This window comes from Motacilla alba, chromosome 4 (genome assembly GCF_015832195.1).
Source record: "Motacilla alba alba isolate MOTALB_02 chromosome 4, Motacilla_alba_V1.0_pri, whole genome shotgun sequence".
NCBI lineage: Eukaryota > Metazoa > Chordata > Aves > Passeriformes > Motacillidae > Motacilla > Motacilla alba.
The window spans coordinates 67,798,401-67,813,743 of NC_052019.1; the positions used below are offsets into that span (position 1 = coordinate 67,798,401).

Below are 15,343 nucleotides of genomic sequence, written 5' to 3' on the forward strand. Positions count from 1 at the left end.
CCCCAAAGCGAGGGGTGGGGTGAGCCTGCAGGGCTGCGGTGGGACCGCGGGCAGAGCAGAACTCGGAGGGACGCCGGCGAGGGCGAGGGATGGTACAGGGGTGGTAGCCCCGAGGCCGGCGGGGGAGCGGGAGGGAGGCCCGGGGCCGGGCTCGGGGGACGCATCCCCCTGTGTAAACCCCGCCGGGACTGACCGAGGGGCCGTGCCCATGGCAGGGCAGGCGCTCCGCTCCGCTCCCCGCCGCGCTGGGCAGGCTGCGGCAGGTAGGGAGCCGGCAGAGCCGGGGCTGCGCCTCTCCGCGCCCCGCTCGCCCTGCCCCCGCAGGTCGGACAGCCGGGGGCGGGAGGCAGGGGTGTGCGGCGAGGGGGATTAGCGGGACGCCGCGGCCCCGCCTTCCTTCCTCGCATCCCGGGCGCGATGAGAGGGGGAGATGGACCCAAGCCGGCGGGACTGGCACCATGACATTCGTCGGCTTCGTGGTGGCGCTGGTGATAGGGGCGATCCCCGGGGCCCGCGGGCCGGGGCAGGTCTCCGCCAGCCTCCCGGCCGCCCGCGCACCACAGCCCCCCGCCGGCTGCCCCGCCGGGGGCTTCCCTGCGGCCCAGCGCCCCTGGGCACCGGCGGCGCCGGCTCTGCCTCGGCGGGGGGCGGCGGGCCGGGCGCCGCGGGGCCGCCGCAGCTCCTGCGCCCTACCCGGCGGCGGCGAGGGGCGACCCGGCTGCGCCCCCGGGGCCGGCCGGGGCGCGGCGGAGCGCGGCCGCGCTGACTGCGAGCGAGGTAAGCGGGGAGGGGGCGAGCCCGAGGCAGGGGGTGGCGGCGGAGCGGAGCGGGAGAGTGCGAGGGGCTGCGGGACGCGGGGGGAAGACAGACGCTGAGAGATCCTCGGCCGGGCGGCGGCGTTCTCCCATCCCGTACCCGGTTCCCTGCCGCTGGAGCGAACGGGAAACGAGGGGATGGACACCGTCTGCCAAAGTGACGGCCAAAGCTGTTGGCAGAGGAGAGTTAAACTCGTGCATCAGAGGATGCAGCGGAAAGATGAAGGTCCCGCCTGGGTTTATTCCGCCGCTATTCTAATACTAGGTAGGTGAACAGCGTTTCAGAGCTGTGCCATAAGCGTTCAGTAGGCTCAGTTTGCCAAGGCTGGCCGGCATTCCTTTTTTGTAACCGGGTTCACTTATTGGGAAAGCATTTGGTCTACAGAAGTGAAGTGCAGAAAGAGAAATAGAAGGATGCCTGGCTCCAAAGATGAGCTTTGAACACAGTATGATACACAGTATGATACTTTACACAGTATGATACACAGTATGACTTTTTTGCCCCCCCCCCCCCCCCCCCAATCTTCGCATAATGGGGTTCACAAGTTAGTGCTGGAGCTCAACAACATCTGTGAGCTGAGCCAAGAGACTTGTGCTCCCCACACACAATCCCAGCTGAACTCTCACTGACTTGAGTGGAAGTTTTAGGTGTGTAAGGACTGAACAGCAATTTCAGAATCCAGCTCTTGATCAGCTTTACATTTCATCAGTGTTGGCATTAAATAAATTGATGTACAGTCTGGTTTTGAATGACTTCACATTTTCTCCCGCATTGCTCTGGTATTATCTTTTACCTAAATAAGAATTGTGTCCTATCTATAGCTATACTAAGCATGACCAAGCGTATTGTTGAAATGAAAATGAAAATTCCCTGCTTCATTGTTCTTCCTTTTACATATTTTGTAATAGCACAAAGTCAGCACGAAGGTTGATCGTTAATATTACTTTTTTGTTTGTTGTGAAAGCTGACTTTGGGTTGTGAGGGTTTTTAAAAATTAATTTATTTTCAGATGACTGAAAAGGATTCTTATCCTTCTCTTCCAACAGTACCCATAGAAGGTGTGTGAAAAAAATAAAAGCTAGTTTGAACCATTGGTATTGGTATAAAATACCCTATGAAGAGGATATGGAGGCACCAAGGTCCCTATTGATCATTTACACATCAAAAAAATGCAGCTTCCAAAGCTGTGTTCCTAGTCAAATGTACTCCTTCAAGAAGACAGAATGATGTTATGCAGTACAGATGTTTCCCTGGAAGAATACCAGGCAGCTGTTGGCATGGAGGAGAAAATAGATACCTTCTTTTCACAGATGAAAAAACCCCAGAAGACTTCATACCCTTTAGATGATCTCACTTTCGGAGAGGGTACCACAGTTGCTTCTCTAATTTAGCCCAGCATATTAATAGTTTTTATAAAATTCTTCAGTCTGGTTCCCAAAATACTTTATGAGGACTTAGTCTAATATAATAGTGAAGAACACAGCAGTTTATTGCTAAGAACCCAATATTGCACTTGGAAAAGTAAGTTTCAGAATCCCCTGTAAGTTCAGCATGAAGGGGATTTAAGCCAAAAACCATTAAAATCTACATTATTTGGGTTTAGCTGTGTTTCTCCAGTCTTTTCAGAATGCTGCTTTGTTTTCCCAGAAAAAGGAAATCCATGTTGGCCCCTGCTAAGAGGGAACATACAGCTACTGAACAATAGCCAATACTTTGTAATGGACAGATCATCTGTTCCTGTTGGACTTGGTGGTAAACTCCATCACCAGGGCCAATGTCTGTCCAAAAGCCTCCATGGGGCAAGATGAAAGAATGAGACTTTGTGATATGGCTGAAGATGGAACATGGACACAGATTAAGCCATTTGTCCAGAAATAAAAGATTACTGTAACACTCCCCCTGAAGTATGTTCCTTTCTTACAAGAGGCAAAAAGATGCCAGTGAGGCAATATCATGATGTGGTTACAGCTAGAGAGGAACAGACTGTGCTCAGAGAGGAACTCACTGCACCTCTTGCTTTAGTACCTGGGCTAAGGAAGCCCATACTCAGTGTTAGGTACCTGCCATAACTAAATACCATATTCAAAAGCTTATCTGTAAATCTCTGGGTTTTTCTAGCTTAAATATTATGACTTATCTGCAAAGTTAGTTGGCTAAACTTTGTGCATATGCATATATTAAACTGTTTTATATTTAAACAGTAACAATGAAATTCTTTTTTCAAGTGCCTTTGCAATTATACGTACAGTACTAGACTAAAATCAGTTTTACTGTTTAAAGTAATAGGCTTTGGTGTTTCATTTCCTTCCTTCTAAAATATCTGGGTAACATTACTTATTCATGCATTAAAAGCAAGTAAATGAAATACAAATATATATAAATGATCATGATTAACCAAGGATACCAGAGAGGACAATAAATTAATATGAGCATTCTCTCTACAAAGAGCCTGTGTAAGTCCACCAGAATTTAGTATTTTAGTTACTGCTCATAACAACTTACCTGTGCTGTACTCAGGTTCCAAGAACAAGGCCCAGCTCAGTACCTGGGAGCAGCTGCTGCCACACAATATTTGTGTGGGACATAGTTACAGTTTTGTACATATGTTGTCCATGCTATGTTGTTACACATCCAATTTAAAGCACTTTGAATCAAGTGGGTTAATTATTTGCTTTTCTATTACGAAGACGGACCATTACACAACAGGGTAAGTGCCTTTGTCAGAGGTCAGTGGCAGAACTGGAAATAAAGTACACATCTCCAGAAGGCCTGGCTTTAGAACCTTTCCATTAAAATTGCTTTTATCAAAAGGTGATTTCACTAATGTCAATCAAATAAACGTTCACTAAACTTTTGTGAGAGAAGAATCAAGCCTCAGGCTCATAATCTAAACACTAGATTATTCTCCCTACCTGTTATACTATGGTCCAAGCGGTTGATGGAATGACTTTTGGGACTTTGGTTTAATAGCTTATGATTAGAATTGAAACATGAATGTCCATATTTTCCTTCTAAGAAGCAGTTCCTCTGCAACCATTCTTACCCGAGCTGCACAGGGTGAGACCCCTCATTTTCTCCAGCTCTGCCCACGTAAGAAAATTGCAGTCCTTCAGAGCCTGTTACATTGCTCAGTTTCAGTTTAGATTCTCAGAGTCTTTAGCCATTGATTGCTGACATGATGGATCTCAGCGCTGCAGAGGAACCAACGCAGCACATTACACACTCAGTGTATACAATATTTATGAAAGTTCTAATATAAGAATCCTTGAGTGTGCAATACTGCTACTGATCCTCAAGATAGTTCTTAAAAAGTAGCTCTACTGGAGGCACCCTTTTTCACGGTTAAAATGCCTGCAGAAAATAATTGTAATTTTAGTCCAAGAGCAGGGCTCAGGAAAGTGATAGACAACAGCATTCATTGATCACAGTAAGCACCATACATAATTTCACTGAAGTTAACAGGATTAATTGATTTCATTTTAGTCAGGCCTGATCCAGGAAGGGAAGTTGCCATTCATTTGAACCAATGTTAGGTTTTACCTCTACTACATGCAGCTTTTTACAAGTACCTCATACAAACCAGTGAATTAGTTTTATTCTGAAACTGGGATAGACCCTTTTATATGTATTATGGATCATCCCCATGTATGCTAAATACTACAAGTAACAGTGTGATCCCATGGGATATAGAGCATGTATCAATGGGAAATCCTCACACTTGATGTCAATTTGGACTGACCTAATTGACTCCAAGACAACAGAGATGAATTGTCAATGCATGGCCTTTCTGTAGCACTATTCCACATTGGAACACCTTGAACATTAGGGCAGAAATAAAAATATTTTTTGCTTTTACAGATTTCCAAAATTGAAATGACTTCTTTTGCTTTCTTTAAATCTGCCATGTCAGAGCATACTACACCAGGGCGAAAGGCACAGGCAATTTTTCCTTCTGATTCCTATTTTTCCAGCCTACATTTACAGCCAAATTGCTAACCTTTGTACAGGTGTTTACCTGTCCAAAGAAACTATGGCACGCCTTTAGCCAACATAATAAACGCTACTGCTGCAGCACTAACACATACAGCAGAAGTGGAAGTGATTCCCATCCTATTTGCAATTCAGCCACACAGTAATGATGCTCGTTCCCAGTGAAACACAAAAATAAAACAGGGTTTGAAGTTACCCAGCAACTCTGCACATGAGAATGTATAGGAAAAGAGGCCAAGCACAACACTGCAATTCCTTTGAAGCTCTTCTGCTTTTCTGAGTTAATGAAAAGTTGGCTGGGTGGTTTTCCTCTCGCTGTTTTCCTGAGTGTCTCATCTTCAGCCTACATGGCAGGTGTTCTGGAGCAAGTCTCAGCAGCACCCACTGGATACCCTTACTTCCTTGCATTTGCAAGTATAACTTAATCTCCTTTCAACAGTGATAGCAGAGAGGAAAGACTCTGACTTGGGCAGATACCAGGACAACTAAAATTACCAGACTGTATGTAAACAACAGGAATTGACCGTCAGTAACCTCAGCTAAAACAAAATTACAGTAAATGCATACATACTTACTGAGTATTTACACTCATTTTTATAAATGAAGGCGTTTCTGTCAAGACAGCAGATTGTATTTTTTAATAAAGGGCTGAATTAAGTCTGTCCTAAGACCACAGCGTATTTCTAGAGCTGTCTCATAGGCCTGCTTTGTGTCCACTGCCCTTGTTTCTAACTACTGTGGGGTCATGTCACCTCTCCTCATCCTCCCTCTTCCTAACCAGTGCTGAGGAGGGCAGAGCCATGGGCATGATCCTGGTGCTGCTGTTCCCTGTTGTTGAGCTTTGTGTTGAGGCAGGGTAGGTTTGATAAGTGCTTGAAGCAGAGGTCTGACACCATATTGAACTGGTGGAGAGCAGAAAGAGTAGATAATACTGCATTAGTTCTACTCCCAACAGGTTTAGTTTACTTCAGCAACTAAAAGAGCTGAAAAATTATAGCTTAAAAATCTGAGATGCTACTCTACCTCTGACTCCAGAAACCTAGAACCTCCAGTGCATACACTTAAGCCAGACATGTTTTGTAAGAGGGAATGCAGACACTCCTCTGCAGAGTTGTTGTGCTCCAGGGGCAGCACAGAGGAAGCCCCTGAGACACGTGTTTGGGTGCTTGAGGTGTTATATTGGAACAGCAGTAGACTTAAACAGTGAAAATAAGAATTAACCTGTATCCCTTCAATCATGCTAAATATTAGTTTTCTTGTTTCCTATGAAGTGAAAAAGTGTTTCCTGGCAATTTTACAATGCAAACACTATCTTGCAATTAAAATATGAACACATAAAGAGATACAGCATAAACACACACGATGGCAGATCATGCTGTTGTACTGCAATTCCCTAGGATCAATTTACACAGGAAACACAGAGCTGTATTTCATCATGAAGAAAGAGTTTTATATACTGGAAAGAAAAACTAAGCTACTGTAATGAAAGCCTTGATGTTGATGTTCTGTTTTATGAGGTTTCACTACTGTTACTAATGTATCTCTTGACCTGGCAATATAACTACCAGGTGTCTGAACACCACAACATTTTGAGCAAACAACAGAGAAATAATTTTCTCGTTAGTACTTTTGATATGCTTGCTACATAATTATGACTTGGTCACATGACAGAGGTTGATACATACTTCAAAGCACATGTACATTATATTTGGTTGCCTCTATTAAATGGCAGGTTTAATATTAGCTACATGTAAAAATAAGCTTTCTTTTTATTTCTTTCTGGATTAACTTATCAGGTGAAAATCAAGAATATTTAAAATTGGTTACAAAATTACCTCTAGCAATCTTGAGTGTTTTGCTGTGTGTACATGACTAAGTTCTTCCACCACTGTCATTGGGAAATCTGTAAATACACAAAGAGGAGTGAGCCAAATTCTGCCATGGAGACTTTAGAAGAAAATTTTATTCTTCAAGTACTCCCTGATCCAAATATTTGAACAGAAGCATTGTGTAATGTGTACTCAGGAAGCACTGTATTGATTTCAGTAGGTGTCATGCAGCACTGTAAGCAATCATGCACTAAAATAAACTTATTTTTGGAGATGACATCTTCAAACTTGCTTTCTGGTATGTCAGGAATCACTTTGCTATGAGTGCAGTTGATGTTTCAAGTGAAAATAATAGACTATACAAGAGTCTGGTGAAGAGCAGAAATAAACAGAATTCCAAACTCTGTCTGTGACACATATAGAAAAACACAAAGAGAAAAAAATTCAAGACAGATAAATGATATGCAACATGTCTACAGTATAGTTATATTTGACTCAGTAATAATCCTCTCTCAGGAATGATAGCTCACTCTGTAACGTGAGTCAAATAAATGTTGTTTGTAATTTACTGCACAGTAAGTTACTTCTGAGAAAGGAAATAGGAGGCAAAAAGGAACATGCCAAGCCAAACATGAGGTTAATTAATTCCTTGAGTTATTTGGCAGTTGTTTGGCTTTGTGGTTTTATAAAATACACTGAACTAAACCCAGGACAGAAGCTGAGAAGAAAAAGTGGATCTACCTATTATTATTATTATTTACACAAAGATGAACACAGACACAATGACATGCAGGCACAAACACTATCTTCATCCCATTGCTAAACTCCTGCAAACTGGCTGATGGCGTAGCTTCTAAACAGATCACAGAACAGAAGCAGATGGATTAACTGGACAGGCAATACGAATTGATATAGCTGGGCTGTGTTTAACAGAAATGCTTCTTGTTGAATTACTGCTCTGTCATGATTTTTTCTGTTTCTGTGTAGCTGTCCCTATGACCAGCTTTTTCCCACCTTTGTCAGGGGCACTTGGCTACCTTCAACAGTAGATGCATCAGACATCTCAAGTAAAACTACTGTAATACAAAAATACAAAATCTTCTATTTTTCTTAGATTTCTGTGCTCTGTAGCTCTCAAGTATCATTTTTACTCCTCCCCATTTCTTTTAGACAATTCCTTATGGTTTTTAGATTGCTTTGCCTGAGAGTTTGGTGAGGACCTCTCATGAATTAATAGAACTACATGCAGTGTTTTTCTGTCTGAGAAAAGTATGAACAAATGCATTCTTTGGCTAAAATAAACTGCTGTCATCTTTGACATGCATAATGTAACATGGGTCAGAGAAAATGCTATGCAGTCCATGTGGTTATTTTCTGATTCCCTTAAGATCAATGGAATTTTGTGAAAGATAAAAGTATAGCATATTTTACACAAGTATATATATATATATATATATATATACACACACACATACACACACACTGTGTATATATATACACACACATACATATATATGATTTGCTCATTTGGGTAGAGGAAATCACATTTCAATAATTATGTGTCTATAAATACTTTTTTAGATCTTTAAGTTTTAGCATCAGAAGGATCAGAAATATGATGCAGTTTCAGTATGGGGAGAATAATGCTTTCCTCATGTACAAAAAGGGTTTTCTTAATTTGTGTATCACTGTATGAGAATGTTAGGTGTGCCAGAATGTTTCTTGGAAACAGCTCCGTATCCACGAAACAAGAACTCAGGGAAAATAAGGTTCAGAGTCTTTTGTGTGGGATGCATTAACCAAGCAATAGAGTATCTTGGAGGTGTAATTATTTTATTTTTAATTTTTGGTAACTAGGGTCAGTGAGACTCCAGGGAGGCAAGAATGAGTATGAAGGAACAGTGGAGGTTTATTTGAATGGAATCTGGGGAACAATCTGTGGGAGCCATTGGGACAATAATGACGCAACAGTTGTATGTCGACAGCTTGCACTTGGGTAAGTTTTGGTTCCAGTAAAAATCAGTCAACTCATTTTCATGATGTTTCACTATAAAGGACAATCTGCTTTATAAATCCTGAGGGCTTTTTGTGTTTGATGATTGCTTTTTCTGTTTGAAAGTGTTTGAATGCTGAAGTTATTCTTCCCAGGATTCTTTGCTGGCTTCAGCTGCATTACACTTCAAAGAGGAAATCACTATTTCCTCAGAAGGCTGAAGATAGGATGCAGACAGGCACAGACAGTGGCAAATGCTTTGCTTTCAAAGTGAAATGTGTGAACAGGGCAGCAAGCTTCAACAAACTGCTCTACTGGACATATGGGAGATGTCCACATGGACAGAATTACATGGTCTGATCCTGATCTCACACATCTAAGTGTCAATTAACAGCTCCAGTGAGGTTATTGAATCTATAACAATGTAAATGTGGCCAGGATTAGACTCTACATGGGTTCCTAATCACAGGAAAAATCCTAATTCTCAGGGGCAAGGGGTTATCCTAGTAATCACCCATTGTAGTATGCCAAATGACACCTGGAACTCATCCTACATTTTTGGCAAATGGCAACACTTTAGAGCTACAGCCATACTGGACAGGCTGAAAATCCCTGCACTGTCCTCGCTGACCACTACTTCCCACTGCTGCCAGAATGGAGTTAATCAACAGCACCCTTTAGCATAATTTGTCTGCCTTTATTGCCTTTCTAAAATTTCTTTCACTCACATACCAAAGCACTGGTTTTGCTTGCTACAAGCAATAAGGGTCTTTTATAGCAGACTTGCACTGTGACATTCCTAATGATTAATCCACTTTTTAAGACTGCTAGCCAGAACTAAATCTAAGCTGGTTTATAATGTTCAATACTAATCTGGACACAACATGCCAACTTATAAAAATATAAGGATTAGATGAGATAAAAGTTCAGCCATCTGGAGGCTGTGATTTTGCTTTTGACTTCAGCTGTCTACGTGCAGTGGCTCCTCATTTTCATCTAAGTCCTATCTGCTCTCTATACCCTGAACACTTCAGTTGAACGAGGCCGCTGTTAGCAAAAGTAGTTCAGCAATACAGGTGAATGGTTTTGTCTTTTCAACAGAAATGGCTCAAAGCTGAACCCAGGCCAAAAAAGCCCCGAGCAAACAGTAGCTAAAACTTTGAGCTGCCTTGAATGTTTCGCAGAAATTTGGATCTCTGTACCACCAGGTGAACTCATGAGGTATTACTGGTGCTTTTCAGGTGCTCCATCTATCTGTTCCTTTGATATCACCATATTTGGGCTTTGTTTTAACTTTGTTGTGCTTTGCAAGGAAGAGAAGATGGCTCTATAAGTGTTGCTGTAGATTCAGCATGAGAAGGAAAGAGAGCTGGTTATAAAATGTTCAGGGTGGATGCAAATGGCTGAATTGAGAAAAACGGATGGGGACCTGATCTGATGGAGTGTGAGGTGGTTGCACTGCCCCATCATCACAGCCACAATACAAGGCATTTATGGGCAGAGCATGGTATGTCTTCATGGAGTAAAGGACAGAATAAGTGAGAAAGACCTGGTGGCATTACCCCTCCTGGAATTGTAACTGCAGTGGGCTGGTACTGTAGATTCACCTAGGGACTGTGGAGTCTGCATTGATTTTTGTAGTTAAGAACTGGGAGAGCAGGAATGTAACTGGCTCTGCAGCAACACAGTCATTGTACTAAAATATCCCACAACAAAATGGTGAGAACTGGGTCACATCTGTTACTTTTCTTTGTGCAGAAGACAATGGTGAACTGTATGAAAATGTGATGAATTTACACTACTGAAGAAAGCCCTTTCTTTTCTACCCCAAGATTTATATATGAGAAAATGTTTCCACTTCCTTTCCTCCCACTCTGATACCCTATCCTGATTATTTTTACAGGGAAAAAGGTACAGCAAAACACATACCCTTTTCTGGATTAGGCCTTATTCCTGTTTTCTGGAGTGAAGTGCGTTGTCGCGGTGATGAAGAAAATATACTGTTATGTGAAAAAGACACCTGGCAAGATGGGACATGTCCTCAAAAAATGGCAGCTGCTGTCACATGTAGCTCCTCCCTGGGTAAAAAAAATACATGTTTTCCTCAAGTCCTTGTTTTATTTAAGTTGTAATAATTACAATAATAAATTAGAAAAATGTTAAGACTTCTTGATACAGATCATACAGATTGAATAACTGCATCATTAACTGCTCCAAATACCTCAAGCAGCACCTAGCTTAACAACTTTTTACCTTTCCATAATCAACAACAAATTGTTTCTTTCAGATGTAGGTTGTGAGAAAGAATAAAGTAACAAGAATCTCTGTCTGTAAAATAAGGATTGTTTCCCCACTTTTTTTAAAATGTGAAACTTATATTATTAGGAAAACAAGCATCATTAATGTTTTTAAGATATTTGATATTATTTTAATCAACATGCTAACTAAATGGGTAGGCATGCCTTCAGATTTAAGCTAGTGCTGCCTGGAGTGGGGCTGGTCTGGCAATGCTGGGGAGCCAGCAATGCCAATCTCTTCGGCTGAAACCAAAACATATGGCTGCAGCCAGTTGTGTGCTGTCTTTCTTCTCCCACTAATGTTTTTAAGTGGCTTTTAAAAGAAAATTTGGGTCTTAGAAAACTATTGAGGAGAGGGAAGGAGAATCTTTTCAAGCTAGGAGACAAATTAAAGAAATAAAACAAGAGAGTTTTGCCAAAAGAAACTGGAAATTATAAATGCTTTCACATTTTTCAGGTTCTATTGCAAATAGCCTTTTAAAATATTTATACCCTCCCCCCCCCCCCCAGTATCAGTGACACACTAATATGAAATTGGAGAAATGCCCTCAGTATTGTTCTGGGTTTTTTTTAATAACCAAGAACTAAATAGGAGCATTAATTGGTTGGAAAGTTACACAATATTACTCAAATTTAAATAATTTGTATGTTAGATATGGTGGAACTTTAAAATAATCTTGTTCACATTACAGCAATTATGAGGTTTTATATGGCTTTAAACTGTTTCCATTATTACGGATTTATTTAGCAGTGATGCTTTTAAGACAGTTTCTTGGTACACCAGAAGAGAGCTGATTTTAAAAGATTGGAAGCAAGCAGGGAATAATACTTGCACAATTCAACCGACACTCCACAGTCAAAGAGATTTCACTGCTCTGACTGCATTTTCTAATGGAATGAGAAAACCCAAGGATTAATTTCTGTGTCTGTCACATAATTTTTACCTCTTCAGATTTTACCCAATTTTGCTCTTACTTGTAGAAAAGTAGCTCTACTGACTGATTCAGTATTTGGCCTTACAGCAGTAAATGTCTGTGAATGCTGTGACACTTAGGTAATTCAAGATCAATATGGTTACTTGTATATGTAAGCTTTTTCAGCTAGTGAGAGTGAAGCATAAAGGAACCCACCTTACTTTCAGGTTTTCCATCTAGTACAAAAAAGAAAATGTGTTTCTTGAGTGATGTCAGAGAAACCATTATGCCATCTTCCTCCCTCTTTACTATCAGAATGATATTTTAGGACATGAATGAGCTGTTCTATATCCTGTGTTTGCTCCCAGGCCCTGTCTTCACTCCGATCCGCCTGGCTGGTGGGAGTAATGCCCACGAAGGAAGAGTGGAAGTCTACTATGGTGGCCAGTGGGGCACAGTCTGTGATGACCAGTGGGATGATGCAGATGCTGAAGTTGTCTGTCGGCAGCTCGGCCTTGGGTTTGTTTTTCTACATGTTTGTTATTCCAGCAGCAAAGCAGTAGAGTTATCAGACCCTCAGCTGAAGCTAGGAGAAGTGTAATTGTCAAAAAGATACTCCTTTAAAATCATATTGATACTTTGGAGCAGTAACTAAGTTTATTTATAGAAGGTTCAGGTACAGTGACATTAATGTCAATTCCCTGGAACCAGTTTTCAGTGTCATATGATAGGGCCAGTGTTGTCTGTTTGGCCAGACAGATAAAGAATGTCTAAGAATAAATGTCAACTTTGTAATAAAAACTCACTACAATTCCTGTGAAGTTTCAATCCAAACCTGTATGTGAAGAAAATAAATTTTTGACTTCTCAAATCCTTACAATCCATTTTACTGCTGAGTCTGACAGCCTCCTGGCTTTGGCCACAAGAACTCTGCTTTGTCAGGAAGGATGTTTTTTGGCATGCTTGTGAGAATCTCTCTAGATTTGTTTAAGCCACACATCTCTGAAGATTGTCAGTTTGCATATACTGAGCTAGAGATCTGTTTGAGGTTTTGACAGTTAAGCTTGTCAGTGATTCTGTCTGAGCTAAGCATGGTCCAAAATACAGCTACAGCAGCAGAACAGGATTTTCTTGATTCACTTTGTTAACAGCCACAGGGGATTTTGATACCCCACGGAAGATAAGTATTGGTATTTGCAGAAAAATGCTGCAGAGGTGGGAGACTAAGAGGAAAACTGCTGGACCAGGGAGAAAGGAGATGAGGACAATTGGGATGGAAGGCCAGTAGGGTTGAAGAGGGAGAGAACTAGGAGCAAGAAGCAGAGAAGATGCTGGGTTGTATCCCATGCAGGAGAAGGGGATTATGTCTGAGACAGACTGGATGAGAACTAAGCAGGTAAATGCAGAGGAGACTGGAACAGATATTCCCTGTTCAAGCCTGCTGGGGCTACAATGAAGAGAAAGAAGTGGTATTGAAGGTACAAACTTCTGTGGCATTAATTCCCAGAGTGTACTTGTTATGTAACTGAGGCCTTGGGCTGCCCATGCCACCCAAATTAGCTCACAAGGATGAGAACTGTGGACTAATTAAAAATATTGTAGATCTCCTGCTGAGCCAACATAGGGACCAATAGGCTTCTCTGACATCAGATTTTTTTTTTCCCCGGCTTATTTTATGTTGTGTTTCTATATTTCTGCACATTTTCAATTGGGAATACCTATTGGAAAGTCTACCTTCTTGCAGGCTTTTCTTGCTTTTGAATTGGGCTGCTATTAATAGGTTTTGGGAGTTACAAAGCCCTGCTTTGCATTTTTGTATACTAATGACAAGTGTAATGCTCTTAGCCTGCCTCCTTCCTAATGACACTAAAACTTTTTATTACTTATATTTAATCATCACAAGCTTCAGTTTTGTGATGCTTCTAATTTGGTTTTTTTTTGAGTAAATCAATTGTATTAGGATGGTGCTAAACCTGCCAAGTCTTTTTGAAATATGTCTAGAGATTTACAGAATTTCTCAAGTAATCAAGATGTCACAACAAACATGCTAATTAATATGAAGTGAAATCAACTTACCAACAGTGGCAGTAGACCAGTTCTGAAGTACTAAAAATAATCCAATTTTGCATACTGTTAATCCATCTGGAAACATGCCAGAAACTGTAAAAGTAAAGCTTCTCAGTAAGTAGCTTCCCACATCCCTTCAACTTTTCTGTAGCACTTCTGTAAAACTCCAGAATATGAATCTACCATTAATAGGTGGAAAATAATGGTAATGTCTTTTATTATATGGTTTCCTAAATAATTTTTGCTTGACACAAATTCCCATGGTTATAATGATGGGATGTGTTGTCTCTGCCTAACTCCAGAGACTCTTACTGAAATATAGTATAAATTGTAAAAGCATTCAGAGCAGTCCAGCATTATCTCTTTGATTTCAGCCAGCTCCTTAATGAATAAGGATTTTTTTCCTTAATATTTTCTATACATTTCTGCCAGCATTTTTATCAGATACACTGGAAAAACAAGATGCTTTTTTAGTTAATTTAAACTAATGTTAAAATCATTACAGTCCAAACTTTAGACATTTCAATCTTGCCATTTCAAACTAGAGTGAATATAGGAACAGAGAAAACATTGAGAGGAAAGAAACCAAACCATGGCAAACATTTATATGTGAAAGACATGAAATTTTAAATAGAATTGGAAAAATCCTGATAGATGATAAGGGGTTAAACACGGCATAATTTCTGTAATTCCAAAACAATGGAGTGTTTTCAATCAACATAGTTTTTTGTGCTCAAAATCCATTCTGCTGACAGAGAATTTACCCCATACAAGGCTAGTCATTGGTCTGTTTCCTGTTCTTATTTCTGTTGCTGATGGGTGATATGACACTTGTCAAGTCACTTAAGATCTCTTTGCTGCGGTTTTCACAGGACTAAATAGGGAACAATCACACTTATCTGTGTATTTGATTAATGTGCTTTCAGGACATCAGGTGAAAGTCACTTTAGAAATATATATTGGATTATTTTTACTATAGATAGATATTAAATTAATATTAAAATTAGAATCCTCATACCCAAGCTGTTAATCTGTAATCTCCCCTAGGAAAGTTAAAAGTCAAAGGCACAGGAAAGGAAAACCTTCAGCTTGCTTCCTTCTGACTGGGTGCTCCTTGCACTTCTACAGGGGTGTTGCCAAGGCATGGAGCCAGGCTTACTTTGGGGAAGGCTCTGGCCCCGTGCTGCTGGATGAAGTGCAGTGCACGGGAAATGAACTGTCGCTAGAACAGTGCCCAAAAAGCTCCTGGCGAGAACACAACTGTGGCCACAAAGAAGATGCTGGCGTTTCCTGCACACCTCTCACAGGTACTCCAGTCATCAATCATCACAGGAGAAGATGGGACAAAGGCAGAGTTCACAGCTCTGGAAAAAACTTCTGAAGGTTGCAGAGGCACAGACTCAAACTGGATGCAGTAAAGGCAATGTTACTGATTTT

At 41.1% G+C, this 15,343-nt stretch overlaps 1 protein-coding gene across 2 annotated transcripts in view; it reads left to right on the plus strand.

Moving 5' to 3' along the window:
- Positions 1-256: 256 nt before the first annotated feature.
- Positions 257-15,343, plus strand: part of PRSS12 (serine protease 12) — a 33,509-nt gene continuing 18,422 nt past the window's right edge. Inside the window, exons 1-5 of one of the 2 annotated variants that reach the window (XM_038135432.1) lie at positions 257-777; positions 8,493-8,631; positions 10,532-10,710; positions 12,208-12,358; positions 15,035-15,213. In XM_038135432.1, coding sequence (XP_037991360.1) covers positions 459-777; positions 8,493-8,631; positions 10,532-10,710; positions 12,208-12,358; positions 15,035-15,213 — 967 coding nt within the window. In that variant the 5' untranslated portion in view covers positions 257-458. Of the gene's footprint in view, positions 778-863; positions 1,081-8,492; positions 8,632-10,531; positions 10,711-12,207; positions 12,359-15,034; positions 15,214-15,343 lie in introns of those variants that run through there. The other variant, XM_038135433.1, reaches the window with a different exon arrangement.